At 42.3% G+C, this 14,638-nt stretch overlaps 1 protein-coding gene across 1 annotated transcript in view; it reads right to left on the bottom strand.

Moving 5' to 3' along the window:
* The window catches only part of LOC149284299 (dynein axonemal heavy chain 6-like), a 117,668-nt gene extending 107,330 nt beyond the window's left edge, over positions 1–10,338 (bottom strand). The window contains exons 1-2 of the mRNA XM_089496884.1: positions 10,221–10,338; positions 8,134–8,207 (exon numbers count right to left, since the gene is read on the bottom strand). Of these exons, the coding sequence (XP_089353010.1) occupies positions 8,134–8,207; positions 10,221–10,338 (192 nt within the window). The remainder of the gene's footprint in view (positions 1–8,133; positions 8,208–10,220) is intronic.
* Positions 10,339–14,638: the final 4,300 nt, after the last annotated feature.

The raw sequence follows: 14,638 nt of genomic DNA, 5'->3' as shown, positions 1-14,638 counted from the left end.
CAGACCCCTTACTGCTAGGGTGACCACATTTTTTCTGCCATTCAGGGACACACTATGAAGCAGATGAGATTAAACACACAGGTATATATATATATATATATATATATATATATATATATTTATACACTGATTCACATATGCACACCGTCACATACACATAAATAAATGTTATATATGTATATATATTTTTTTTATCTCACATACACACTAATTCACAAATACAAAAAAATTCACACAAACACAGTGACAAACAGTCACACAAACAAACACTGTCACACAAACACTGTGACAAACTAACAAACACAGTCACACACATTGTCAAACACACATACATGGTGCTGGCTGCAGCTTACACTGAGTTGGTGTGAAGGAGGGACTTAGCCTATCAGGAGAGGCTTCTGAACTCTCAGGCAATCAGGAGAGTTGAGAAATCTCTCCTGATTGGCTGGGACCTCCTTCACTCAGACTCTTCGTTCCGGGACAATGCATTGTCCTGGATTGAGGCTGCCCGGGACCGGGATTTAAAGTCCCATTGCGGGATTGTCCCGGGCAATCCGGGATGTATGGTCACCCTACTGCTAAACAGGGGGTCGGATTGATCAGACACCTTGGTGTATTGCTGCTCAATGGGCCCATTTAAACTACAGCATAGTCTGCTTTAAAACGGTGCTGTTCGCGTTGGAGATCTGGGATTTAATAAAATATTCTGGTGGTCCCGGGCAGCCTCAATCCTGGACAATGCATTGTTTCGGAACTGTAACGCCGTAATTTTTTTTTGGTTTGTTTTTTTTGACGAGGAGGAGAGAGAGGGGGGCCGAGCGGTCGCTCAGGAATTAGTTTTAAGCAACTGGTTGGCACCCCTGAGTCTCCTCCGCTAACCCACTAGCTTGGTCGCAGTGCCGGCATTTCATGCTGAGCACCAGAATATTCTCACCGCAGGACTTCTACAAGGTAAGTGAAATAAAGGGGGGGGGGGTAGAAAGTGAGGAAGCGGGTAGTAAGAGTATTGAAATAAATAAAGAGTGAGAATGAGTGAGAAAATTAATTAATGTGTGGATGAATTGTGTGAATGAGAGTATAAATTAATGTGTGGGTGAATTGTCTAAATGAGTGACAGTATGAATTAATGTGTGGATGAATTTGTGAGAATGCATTAATGAATATGTGTAAATGATTTGTGGAAAGGCAAAGATGGCACAAGCAGGGTGTTTGAGCCTTGGGGACCAAGATGGCACAGGCGGGGACAAAGTTGACTAATGCTGGGCTGTTTGGGAACAAAGACGGCAAGTCTTATGTGTGTTATCTGGATGCTGGTCAGGTTCTATGTGGGCAGTGTGGACGCCAGGGCTGGCTTTGGGGTGTGCGACCTGTGATCTATGTCTGATTGCAGATCCTGGCTGTCTGCCAGAGATAATCCCCTCAGCAAGTGATGAGATGATATACTGCTGGGGGTAGCCACAGAAGTCTTTACAAAGTCAGGGCCCATAGTCAGTAGGGAGGAGGATGGCAGTCAGGCCTCTCCAGTGGCCCCAGTGATGGAGGGTTCCGTCACAACCTATATCTGCTTTATGTGGCCGTACATTATTTATGTATACCTGAAAATACAGGGTTTGTATGTCTTATTAAGTTGATCAATACCTGCAATACTGTTTCCATGTGTTTATTTGATCTATACCATCAGTGCTGAGTTTACATGTGATTTCCAGTTGATCGATACCTGATGTGGATCTATACCTGCAATGCTGTTTCCATACATTATTATTGTATACCTGCAAATACATGATTTGTATGTCCGATTCAGTTTATTTGATCTACACCTTCAGTGTGGCAATCACAGGTGAATTCCAATTGATCTATACATGCAAAGCTGGGTTTTGTGTGTTAATGTGTTGATCTATACCTGCAATGCTATGTTTCGATACATTATTTATGTTTAACTACAAATACAGGGTTTGTATATCTTATTCAGTTGATCTATACATGCAAGTGCTGTTTCGTGGGTTGTTTGATCTATACCTGAACTACAGGGAGTAAGTAAAAGAGAGGTATGGCTTAGTGAATGAGGGGACACTGGGATAATCATGGGAGAGAGGACCTCTCAATGTCACAGTAGGGTCAGGAGGGAAGTCTTCCCCTAATTATTATTATTTATTGTTTTATATAGTGCCATCAAATTCTGCAGTCAGTGTGGCAAATATGTTTTTTGGTGTGGCAGCGGAGGGAGTGATTGCATGCTAAAGAGCGTGGAGCGGGGCCCAATGCAATGCTTGCGGGGGGTCCAATTTTTTCAATATAAAATGTGTTAGCAGCAGGGTCTAATATTTATATATATTGGCAGCAGGGGCTAATATTTATATATATCGGCAGCAGGAGCTAATAATACTTGCATCTTTACATAGCTGAATGTGCTGACAACAAAATCACACAAAAATTCTCAACGGAATCAAATTTATCAACCCATGGAGGTCTGGATATGGCGTCACACTCAAAAACAAAATGGAAAACCACACTACAGGCTGAATTAACTTTGATTTAATGTCCTTAAAACAAGTCACAATGAGGCTCAGTAGTGTGTGTGGCCTCCACGTGCCCGTATGACCTCCCTACAACGCCTGGGCATGCTCCTGATGAGGTTGCGGATGGTCTCCTGAGGGATGTCCTCCCAGACCTGGACTAAAGCATCCGCCAACTCCTGGACAGTCTGTGGTGCAACGTGGCGTTGGTGGATGGAGCGAAACATGATGTCCCAGATGTGCTCAATCGGATTCAGGTCTGGGGAATGGGCGGGCCGGTCCATAGCATCAATGCCTTCCTCTTGCAGGAACTGCTGACACACCCCAGCCACATGAGGTCTAGCATTGTCTTGCATTAGGAGGAACCCAGGGCCAACCGCACCAGCATATGGCCTCACAAGGGGTCTGAGGATCTCATCTCGGTACCTAATGGCAGTCAAGCTACCTCTGGCAAGCACATGGAGGGCTGTTCGGCCCCCCAAAGAAATGCCACCCCACACCATTACTGACCCACCGCCAAACCGGTCATGCTGGAGGATGTTGCAGGCAGCAGAATGTTCTCCACGGCGTCTCCAGACTCTGTCACGTCTGTCACATGTGCTCAGTGTGAACCTGCTTTCATCTGTGGAGAGCACAGGGTGCCAGTGGTGAATATGCCAATCCTGGTGTTCTCTGGCAAATACCAAACGTCCTGCACGGTGTTGGGCTGTAAGCACAACCCCCACCTGTGGACGTCGGGCCCTCATACCACCCTCATGGAGTGTTTCTGACCGTTTGAGTGGACACATGCACATTTGTGGCCTGCTGGAGGTCATTTTGCAGGGCTCTGGCAGTGCTCCTCCTGTTCCTTGCACAAAGGCAGAGGTTGCGGTCCTGCTGCTGGGTTGTTGCCCTCCTACGGCCTCCTCCACGTCTCCTGATGTACTGGCCTGTCTCCTGGTAGCGCCTCCATGCTCTGGACACTACGCTGACAGACACAGCAAACCTTCTTGCCACAGCTCGCATTGATGTGCCATCCTGGATGAGCTGCACTACCTGAGCCACTTGTGTGGGTTGTAGACTCCGTCTCATGCTACCACTAGAGCGAAAGCACCGCCAGCATTCAAAAGTGACCAAAACATCAGCCAGGAAGCATAGGAACTGAGAAGTGGTCTGTGGTCACCACCTGGAGATCCACTCCTTTATTGGGGGTGTCTTGCTAATTGCCTATATTTCCACCTGTTGTCTGTTCCATTTTCACAACAGCATGTGAAATTGATTGTCCATCAGTGTTGCTGCCTGAGTGGACAGTGTGATTTCACAGAAGTGTGATTGACTTCGAGTTACATTGTGTTGTTTAAGTGGTCCCTTTATTATTTTGATCAGTGTATATATATATATATATATATATATATATATATATATATATATATATATATATATATATATATATATAATATACCTGTGTCTGTAATCTCATATCTCATTCATAGTGTGTCCCTGAATGGCAGAAATAAAATGTGGTCACCCTACCGTGGAGAGGGCTGCTGGATCATTGCCCTGGTCAGGCCTAGGGCAGACCCAAAGTTAAATACCTAAATGCATATATGAATTTTATGGAATCTATACTAATAATACTATCTATACTAACATTATGCCAGACATGAGTAAACACTAGCACCAGATCTAAATGTGACTCTGCAGCAGCAACTTCAGCTTGTTGGCACGGATATGCCATTAAGAATGCAGTGGAGCCATACAACATAATCGATGGAGAGACAGCTGCCTCAACAGCAGGTAATGCATTTAGGAACCAATTTATGAATGGGGGACTGGGAGTCTAATTCAGAAGTAGCTGCCTCGATTCATAAAAAGCCCCAGAAATCCGCATTCATTCGGTATTCGCTGACGTAAGATCGCTTACTAAAAGCGTGATTCAAAGCCTCTAGCAATTCCCTTACTTACTAATTCCACAAACCTGGCTGCACATAGGAACTGAAAGCATTTTTTGCCCACATCAAATATGGCGGCGACTGCCACTCCCTGGTCGATGGGCGGGACCATGACTTTGGCGTCACAGCCTCGCCTCCCTCTTGGTCCAAAGGGAGGAGGGTAGAGGACGGGACGCGCGGCGGTAGCTGTGACGTTGGTGCGGGCGCTCGGTGTGTTGGTTTGCAGGGCCAGAGAGACGCAGAGTTAGCCGCTCCCCGAGCAGCAGAGCCCGGAGCCACGGGAGGAGCCCGGATGTGCCGGAATACCGTAGCCGCGAAGCAAGATGGCGGAGAAACATCTAACGGCCCAAGAGGAGCGGGTGAGCCGGGAGACACCATATGTATTCACACACGCGACACTCGTGCATCCAGAACGGGAAAATGCTGCATTCATATATGGGGGAGGAATAAACTGATCCGATGTGTAACAACCTTAACGGAATTCAAGTGTATGTGACATATAGGAAGGATTTGATTTATGCTTTATGTAGTGTTAACTCCTGTCTCTATGTGCTAAAACTGGCATGTTCATGGCAAACTTGTGTGTGTGTGTGCGCTGAAAGTGATACCCTTTATTGGGCCAACAGAGAAGATGCAGTATCACATATGCTTTGAGGTCAGCAAACTGCTTCTTCAGATGGAATGTTCTCTCCATCTTTTTCTGTGTTGCTTAATAGGTGTATCCCCTAAAGACTATGGTGTAAGCATGTATGTATGTATGTATGCATGCATGTGCACACACAGTCTGGAAGAAGCATATATTTATTCAGACACAGTGCATCATAGGGACTGCTGGAGTAGAGGGAGAATTAGGAATAACAGGAGGCATTGTGGTTCCTGTACCAATAAAATGTGGCTATTAAGTTTGGGATATAATTCCTGCCAGGTTCAGAAACCATTCCCGCGTGGTGTCGTAAAACTGTACATCCGTTCCATATGTACTTAACGCTGTGTGGATGATGATGTTGGAATGATGTGTTTTTTTTGAGGTGTTCCACGTATCTTATTCATATGTGTAGAGTGCTAGTGATCATACTACCGAAAAGTGTTGGGAACTCTGTAGTCTCCTCGCCCTAGTTCTGAGATTTGCTAATTATGACTCTTAGTGGTGGCTTTCAGATAAATCTCTAGGGTTTTCTTCTGGCCTTTTGTACTCTCTCCCTTCTTGCCGGAAGTATGGAACGTGCACAGCCTGTCTTGAAACGACGGGGGGAAAAAGTAATGGATCACAAGGAAAGCACCTTCCATTTTATTCTCTGATACTATTTTATAGATTTTTGTGCAGTTTTGATGACCTAGTGATGTGAAACACAGATTCTGTCTCCATACCTCCTTATAGTGCCCTAAAATAAGCATTAATTCCCATAACATTTTATCTTTGATGACATCTGAGTTGACCTGGAGGAAAACCACAATGGCCAAGACTGGACTCGGTGTCCTCCCATTCTGCTTTGTACTTTCACCTTGTGCAGGAAAATCAGGGAGAAGATAAAGATGCCCATTACAGCCGAAGAGATTATGGTGGTGATGTAATGCGGGCAATAGAATTATGCTTAGTGTATATGGAAAGCAGCGAGATGAGGAAGTTATGTGTGGGATGATCAGAACGAAACTGATTGTACCGATCTCCTATGTTACATAGGTAGAAAAGAGAGAGAAAAATATGGTTCCTTTGGTGGACCATAGATGAGAATCTGTGGAATTGGGAGTATAGAAGGGGTATAATTTAAAGAAAGGTGCTAACACGTGACTGCCATTGAATAATATAGACCAGCTTCTGGATTGAGGGCAGTGGAGGTAAGCGGGGATTACGATGTGGGAAGCAAAGCATAGAATCTGTGATTATAGGGATGATTAAATCAAGTATGGCAGTGGAGGTTAAGAGTTCAGAAGGAGAATATGAGGTCATTTCAGCTGTAGGTCATTATGTGAAATGTACAAATTATGAGATGTATGGAACAAAAGGTGTGATGAGAAGAAGAAGATGATGCAGGCATTAAAAGTTACAGATGGATGATATATTAAGGTGTAAAAGTGTTTGGTGAAGTAGACATAGGGAAATGGTACTCGAGGAAACATTTAAATTGTTTTGTACTGATATGCGAGATGAGTGGGGACTCGCCACAGGGAACACTATACATGTGAACCGGAATTATCACTGAAAACCACCTTTCTGTAAATATAATGTCACCGTGATTGGCTGGTGGATTATTATGGTGCTTTATAAATAAATAAATAGAAATTTAGTTGTGTGGGGTATCTCTTTTATGAAATACGTCGGGTCTCTGCCCCTATAAACCAACAAATAGGGCTGATTTGATTCCTATATACAAAGTTCTTGAGACAATGTCTGAGACCCAATATGGGTCATGGGTAGGCGAAGTGTCCGTACCTGGACACCAGTGTCTGTGACAAGGCTTGTGGAAGTCACTGTTGCTTTTGGGGCATTTAGTAAAATGTCCCTTACAGGATGTTGCTGCCTATCCCTGCATATGAAATATACCGTATTGGTTCGATTTATAGGCCGCACCCTCAAAGTTTTATTTTAAAGAAAAAATGCGCAAATATATAGATATGCCACTCCCCAGACTTACCAATGCACCTCAGACTCCCTGGTGTCTAGAGGGACAAGCCAATGGACGTCTGCACTTCCGCCGGAGCTTCTGTGGTGGAGCACCAGAAGGTTATGTCATGTCGGTGCTGTGTTATAGAAGCCCTGACGGAAGTGCCGGCAGCGAAGGTTGTCTATGCGCATCAACCGGCTGCCGGAGAGGAGGATCCAGGTCCCCTGCATGTGTGGTTTGCTCGTGTAGGGGTGATATTGGTGACCCTGACTCTCTATTGAGATTAAGGGCACAGGGATGATGCTCCCTAGTGCTTTTTGTACATGGTAAACCAGCTTCTCTGGAGATGATCCTGCACAATAACTAACGAACGTGTACAATTATGTTACATGGGTTACACTCTATTAAGTTGATTTTGGTTATTCTAAGGTAATAATTTACTAGCGTTGTTGGTGCCATGTTTTTGATCTAAAATATTCTATATATGGCTAAGATTATGCCTGTTCCTGATTCATACATTCTCTTTAAGCCATCTACGACTGGGCCCTTGTTAAGTAAATTAAATAACTAGATTCCTTGTACCGAACATTCTTGACTTAAATGACTAGCTTTTTTTTAAAGGGCAGGGATCCAGCTATAAATGCTCAGCTTGCAATCTGTTTCTGTGTACATGTGTTCCTGTTGCTGTTTTCCAAGAACTTGTTAAATTATCACCCTGATCATGTTGGAGACCTTGTCTGTCTTTGTAAATTCTTGTAAGGTCGGAACCAATCACCCTTGAAAATGCACCAGTCATGGAAAAAAGCGTGGCAGCATGTGCCTTTTTGATCCATACATTATTATAGCCACTCCCAAGACATGAGAAAATGTATAGATCAATTTTATTAAGGGTTTTTTTGTTGTACCGATATGCTACCAGCTGCCCTGCATGTGCATCAGCAGTAGCCCATCATGCGCGATGTGTATATAGAGGTTTTTATGGAGCTGTGATAGAAGCAGCCATCCACATATTAGCAAATGTCGGACATGTTCTGATTTATTAAAACCTTCCCATTTGAACCTGCTCAGCATGAGTTTTATTGTTACTGTTGCCTGTTTAGCAAAAGATATTCCAGTGTGTGGTATCGTAAGATCTATCTTGTATGCTAGCTTTTCTCCCCCTGTGAATAAATCATAAGTTTTATGTAACATAGTGCATTACACTTTTTGTTTAGCGTTTAATATCTCTTGCCACTTGATCAAATATACCCTTGTCTATATTTGTCTAAGCTGAGGAGGTGGTGACAGCTGCTGGCGATCGCATGTAGAGGGTGCCCTATTGATCTTACTATAAGACCCTCATAATATAATGAATCTTGGGATGCAGCTTTGATGGAGTCGCAGTTATGGGCAAAGGCTTTACTTAAAGAACAGCAAATGGAAAGCAAGGTGCCTGCCCTGTACTTCATTGATGTTTCATGGACACCCTGGTATTTGTGCAGTTAACTCATGTTCCTATATGACACTTTGGTCATTCAGTGATTTGCGGTATGTACTCCGTCTGGCAAGTTTTTGCTTTGCACATGTTCACAAAGACATTGTTACGTCCTTTTGATAATAAGCCCAGACGGCCCATCAAATCTGTTTTTTCACCTCCCTGGGCCGGTTAGAGGATCTCTCCAACTGGTCAATGCTGCCTGTGAAATCAAGACGGTGCAAGAAAATCTTGCTGTCCCATGAAAAGAGGCTATTTTTTTAATGACTTTTAGACTCCTCCCTATGGAAACCAAAAAAATGTATTTTCTTTTTATCCAAAAACTAAGCAAAGCTAAATATTAGACCAGAATGCCATTTTGTTCCTTATGTAGTAAGAGAAACAAATGGTACACATAACATACACAATGTATGTGTTGCACTGTATACATTGTGTCCCATGAGTGCCTTTATCTTCCTGCTGTCAAAAGAGGACATCCAGATCATTATTATTTAGGAAAATAAATATGATGGATAATAATAGAGATACAGTAGACTCTTTTATCCCCTAAATTGTGAACCTTACCCAACAGCCCATGTTGAATATGCACGGAGGATGAGAAAATATTTTTTTGATGAATGCAATTATTCAATGGCGCGTAAACATTCCTTAAGTATGGCGGTGTTTTGCATCTCGATCTTCTTGCTGTGGGTACCTTTTGTGTCTAATAGAATGTCTCCATCCAGCTTGCTGCCTGTGGATGGTTGATCCATTAGTAGGATGCTAGTACTGCTGTATCTACGTTTGCAGGGAGTAGGGTTGAGGGCGAGAGCATATCACATATTCGCTGATTATACTGTCTATTCATAAGTGATAGATGCACACTTATAGTTGCACCACGGCTTGAAAAATGTTTGTGGGATTTAGGAGCTAGGGACACCTTTGGAGTAGCCAACCTATGTAGGCAGTACAGTGTCGTGTTCATTCCCCATAAAGGAAATGTTTCCAAGCAAACATTCAGTTTTCGCTTGGATGGAAGCTATGTTTTATTTTCTTTATGAACAGTTAATCATTGATAAGAAAAGCCTTTTTGATCCCAATTTGGGGATTATTGTGCACAGTATTACCCATGCATGTCTTCCCTTTAAACTGGGTATTTTTTTTGTGTGTGTTAATTACTGTGATTTGCTAAGTTTTATAGAATGGTACTCTGGCACAACTGAGAGATATGCTCTTACACCAAGACAGCCTTTTAAATTCTTGTTGAGCATTCAAGGGTCACTTGAATTGTACAGCTTCTTGGAGTTCTTCACTACTGGTGCTTGCCATGGCTTTGATTTCTTTGTGTGGGTCAACTCAATATCAAATTAAACTCTGTGCTCTGTCATAAAAGACAAATCTGATTAGAAGTGATATATAGGGTTCAACAGTTACATTATTTAGGCAATCTGTGTAGTACAATGTGTACTGTTAAGAGCCCACTGAGTATGTCTCTATGGTGTTTATGCTTGGAGTTTTTATAAAAGGGGGCTTTGATGTAGAGAGGACATAGTTTAGGGGACTCATTGTCTTGGCTGGTTTGGTTGAAGAAGTAAGGATGAAAGGTAGGCATGGTAATTGCATAGTTATGAGTGGTTGGTGCTATAACAAGTCCTGTTTGTAGTCCTAGAAGGACTGTCGACTTATCATGAAGTATAGTGTTGGGGGCACTGCAGCTTACCCCTTTTCAAGGCATAGGTAAAGATGGCAGCGGGAGCTTGTATGATATCTGCTTTATACCCATTCTCTGCTTTCGTTGATGCAAGCAGCAGCGGATGAGTCGCTAAAGCCACATCCATTGTGCGTTTTCTTAGTGATGAGCTGTGACTTTGGGTGTTTATTTTTTGAGCTTGAAATAACTTCACTGCTAGGAATAACTTTTGCACAAAAGGATTTATTTCCTTCCGTTGGCTCATTTTGTGTATTTGTTGGTTTCTCGATGAGAAATGATAAACAAATCCTAAACTAATCCCACACTTGCTTTGAGTGCTTAGGTCACTTGAGCAATTTGAGTATCCGGTTTTGTTCTCTTAGTACTGTTCCATCTTAGCGTCGTTGAGTGTGTTTTTCATGTTAAGCAGAGAAACTTCTGTTTAAAACTATATATGTGCTTTATTTGCTGTTCAGTGTCATTTCTTTGTGTGTTGGCATTCGAAAAGTAATGGATATATATTTCTAAGGTTGCATTTAGATGCAAAAGTTGTATATTGAGCATCACAGTTAAATACATAACCCCTCTATCTAGTTAGGATATTTATAATATATGTAGAACAGAAAAGTTCAATTTATTGTAAAGCTGTTCGTAGTGGAGCTATTCATTCAATACAGGAGAAATGTGTCAGTGTCTCAATAGCAAACCTCTTCAGTATTAACTTAAAGGTACATTTTATGTAATGTCCCTGACACCCCCTCTAAAGAAGATGGTATGTTGTATATTGCATTCTTCCAAAATGAAGCAGAAAAGCCTATGGCTGACCTAGAAGTTGCAGCAGCTGCCCTCCTTCTCTCTGGTCCAACTTTTGTTGCCATTGATTGGCTGCCTGAAGCAACCAACCGGTGGCAGGAAAGCACTGTCTGCAATGTTTGCCAAGCCAGCACTGTATCTGACTGGTGGTTACTGCACTGCAAATATCCACGGCACAGGTGCAAATGCATATGGGGGGAATCTGCATTTGCAAAACACCATGAAAATTTAAAGGGACCATGCAGCTATCATATGCATTAAAGTGCATATGTTGGCTTGAGTGTTCCTTTAAAGTACTGTTCTGCTGGGAGTTGCTGCTGTTTTAATTTTGCAAATCAGTAGCTTCCTAACATGCCAGATATTATTGCATATCAGACGGTCACCTCCAAGGATCCTGGGACAAATAATAATGGTGCGGTTTCACCTTGTCTGTGGAATATAATGCCTAAGGAATAAAATCTACTTCATCTTTCATGAAGATGCTTTCTAGGTTGGACGTTTGCGTTTCCATAGCAGCAGAACATTTTTTTGTGTAATAAAACCAGATAATAAAATAAGAAAAAAGCTGATCTTAAAAGCACCTAAATCGACGTGCCGGTTATCATGTGCACTTTAAAGTTTATGATAGCTGTGTGGTCCCTCTAAGTTTTCATGGTGTCCCCCTTTCTGTGCAGTGAACATATTCGGCTGATCACACCTCCCTGGACACAATATACTTCTTACTAGTTGGTTCAAGCTATTGTCCTTTAATATAAAAAATTATATATTAATATTGTTTATGGGACTGTAAACATCCCTTTTAATGGCTTGTATTTGTACCGTCTCTTCCTTGAAACGCCTTGCATTGGTAGTCTTCATGCGATCATTTACGCGTAAGTATTCAAGTTGTCTAGAAAATACATTTGACTACCAGCATAAATACTGTATACTGTTCATGTTCAATGATGTCTAAATTGAAATCCTTAATAGCATCGTTTTCATTAACATTTAAACAAAGCAATGATTTAAATCTGCAAATATAGCACTAATATTAAAAGGAACTGTGTAGTCCCCAAAATTGTATTTTTTATTTTTTTATCCATATTAGCATTTTTTTTATGGGCTCCAAAGCATTTTCGTGAAGACATTCTTTAGTTTTTGGAGATGGAAAATAAGACTTCTGTTTCATTTGGTTCCCCCTCCCCCAGCTGCTTCTATTGAAACCAGGGAGCATTTGTCAATACTTTACTCACGCATGCTCAGTAGCACTTCTATTAAAGTGAAAAGGAGCCGAGCACCCATTGAAATCAATGAGAGCGGCGCACAATAACATGTACGCTGGCAAAACATCCGTGTTCAGCTAGCACAGGGGGTCTGCAAATTTGGTTTCAATTTTTGGCTAGCTCCTAGATCCAAAGAGCTGACTTTTTTTTCCCTTCCCAATTGTTTCTGTTTTCGTATATTACCCCTTGGTCTGCAGCCTGCAAAAGGACAATACACCATAAAACACACTTGTTGCTGCACCGTAGTGTAGTTAACCCCTTCATCATGGCAAGGGGTGTTGCACCATAAATACTCAAGTTTTTATGTTTATCCATTATTCTTATACTTGCACACACTTACACCGTACAGTCACACACACACACACTAACTTATGCTTAAACACTAAAACTTTACAGTAACACATGCTAACATTCTACACTCATGCACACACACATGCTAACACCATACACTAATACATACTCATGCTAATGCAATAATGTAACATGCAAAACACCACACACGCTAAAGTTATAGACGTGCACACACACTGGCTAGCATTATACATATAAAAAAACAAACTAATGCTATGCTCACACTCAGTGACTCTAGCACTATACATATACACACTGACTGACACTACAGTATATACATATACACTACTCACCTTGTAGAGACCTGAGACACCGCTGCCCATCTTCTGCCATTGTGAATCCGGCGCCCTATGATTTCCTACAGTGGCGCAGTGAAGAGGCGCCCAGCCGGTTCTCGTAAAGCACGTAACCCTGCCCCGGTAGGAAAGCATAGGGTGCCATATTCACAATGGAACCCTGGGTTTGAGCCCTGAGCTAGCATAAATGTGATGGTCTGCTGCTGCTTCCATTGACCAGAACAGAAGTGCAGCTGAGCATGTACACAATACTGCTTCCTGCGTTTGGTAGAGATAGACATGTACAACGGACTCCAGTATGTATTTCATGTGAGAGCTCTTAAACGAGATCCTCTGTCCTATATCATATAATTATATTATGACGTGTGTGTTTGTCATTTTGTCACAGTGATTTAGCTCTGTGAATTTACGGCGCTCAATTATAGCCATAAAACATTTGACTTAATTCTGAGTCCTCTGGCATTTTAATGCCGATGCTTTTTATGTATTTTTTTTCCCCTTCACTTAAAGTTCAGCCGGAATAATTACATCTTAAATATGTCATGCGTTTGGCGGGAAGCGATTGGGTATGTAATTGAGGCTGGAATGACTAATGGAAGATGCTGCTTCAGTTTCTGACAGATTAAGTTCCATGTGGAGGCCAGTACTTTTATCTTTTAAAGCACCGATGGAAATATATGTCAGTGGCCATGTAGCTTTTGGGCCCCCAGCTGGGAATGGGTAATGTGCACCTCTGGTTATTTTGACAGTCTCATGTTATTGCAAATGACTGCAAACTTCGATCTGCTGATGACCTTTCGTAAGCAAGAAGACTACCTTCTTGTTATATTCATGAATCTCATATATTGGTCAACTGCTGGCTGATGCATGGGTAGGAACTGATTTGCCATCTCTATACATTTAAAAGCCTTGCTATCCTGAGGATTGAATAGTAGGGGGCTGCATAAGGAAGACTGCTGTTTTTACTTTAAAGGATGTTTAGATCACTTTCCATAATACCATATTTGCTCGATTGCAGCCTCCAAAATGTCCAGTCTCCTTTTTTCGAAGCTCCATTTTCTTGCCGCCTCTTGTTCTCCTGTCTTTAATCGTCAGCATCTCCTTGGTATCGGCTCCGTTACCCAGGTGGTTCTGTAAAGCGGTGACGCCTCCACACACCCTCTCTCTGATTGGAAGAACAGTGGAGAGGTTGTCCCCTCTGTTCCTGTCCTGGCTTGGCCCTTTTGTGGAAGTACTCCAAGAGGCCAGACTATTGCAGATGGGTTCGTGGAGAGAGGATGCCACCAATATTGTCTTCCATGAGGTCTAATAGTCCCTTATTTGCAAACCAAGTGTCTCCGAATTACACAGCGAAGGAAAAAAGCACTTGTTATATATAATGTATTAAATTCAAAGCTGGAAAAGTGATGATTCTCTCATCCGCCCGCCTTTATTGTTTCTGGCACCCATTAATGCCTTATGTAATGTAGATTTAAACACATAGACATATGTGATCAACCAAGCAGCAGGCTTTCTCAATATGCATGGTGTGCTCTGTGGAGTACATCTCAAATTGAAGTGCCACCAACGTGCCCTCAAGGCCTGGTGCTATTTTATTACTAATGGATACTTTATAGATATACCTATCAACAAAAGGTCTATAATAGGCTGTGGAAAGGTTGCTTGTGACTCAGAGAAAACACTGATAACTATTAAAGTGGCATGCTGCCTGCCACCTCCACGCTAA

The sequence above is a fragment of the Sceloporus occidentalis genome, unplaced genomic scaffold (genome assembly GCF_023333645.1).
Source record: "Sceloporus occidentalis isolate IW3139 unplaced genomic scaffold, rSceOcc1.0.p SCAF_95, whole genome shotgun sequence".
Classification (NCBI taxonomy): domain Eukaryota; kingdom Metazoa; phylum Chordata; class Lepidosauria; order Squamata; family Phrynosomatidae; genus Sceloporus; species Sceloporus occidentalis.
The sequence above is the reverse complement of the archived record's forward strand: the minus strand, read 5'-3'. Positions and strand labels throughout refer to the sequence as shown.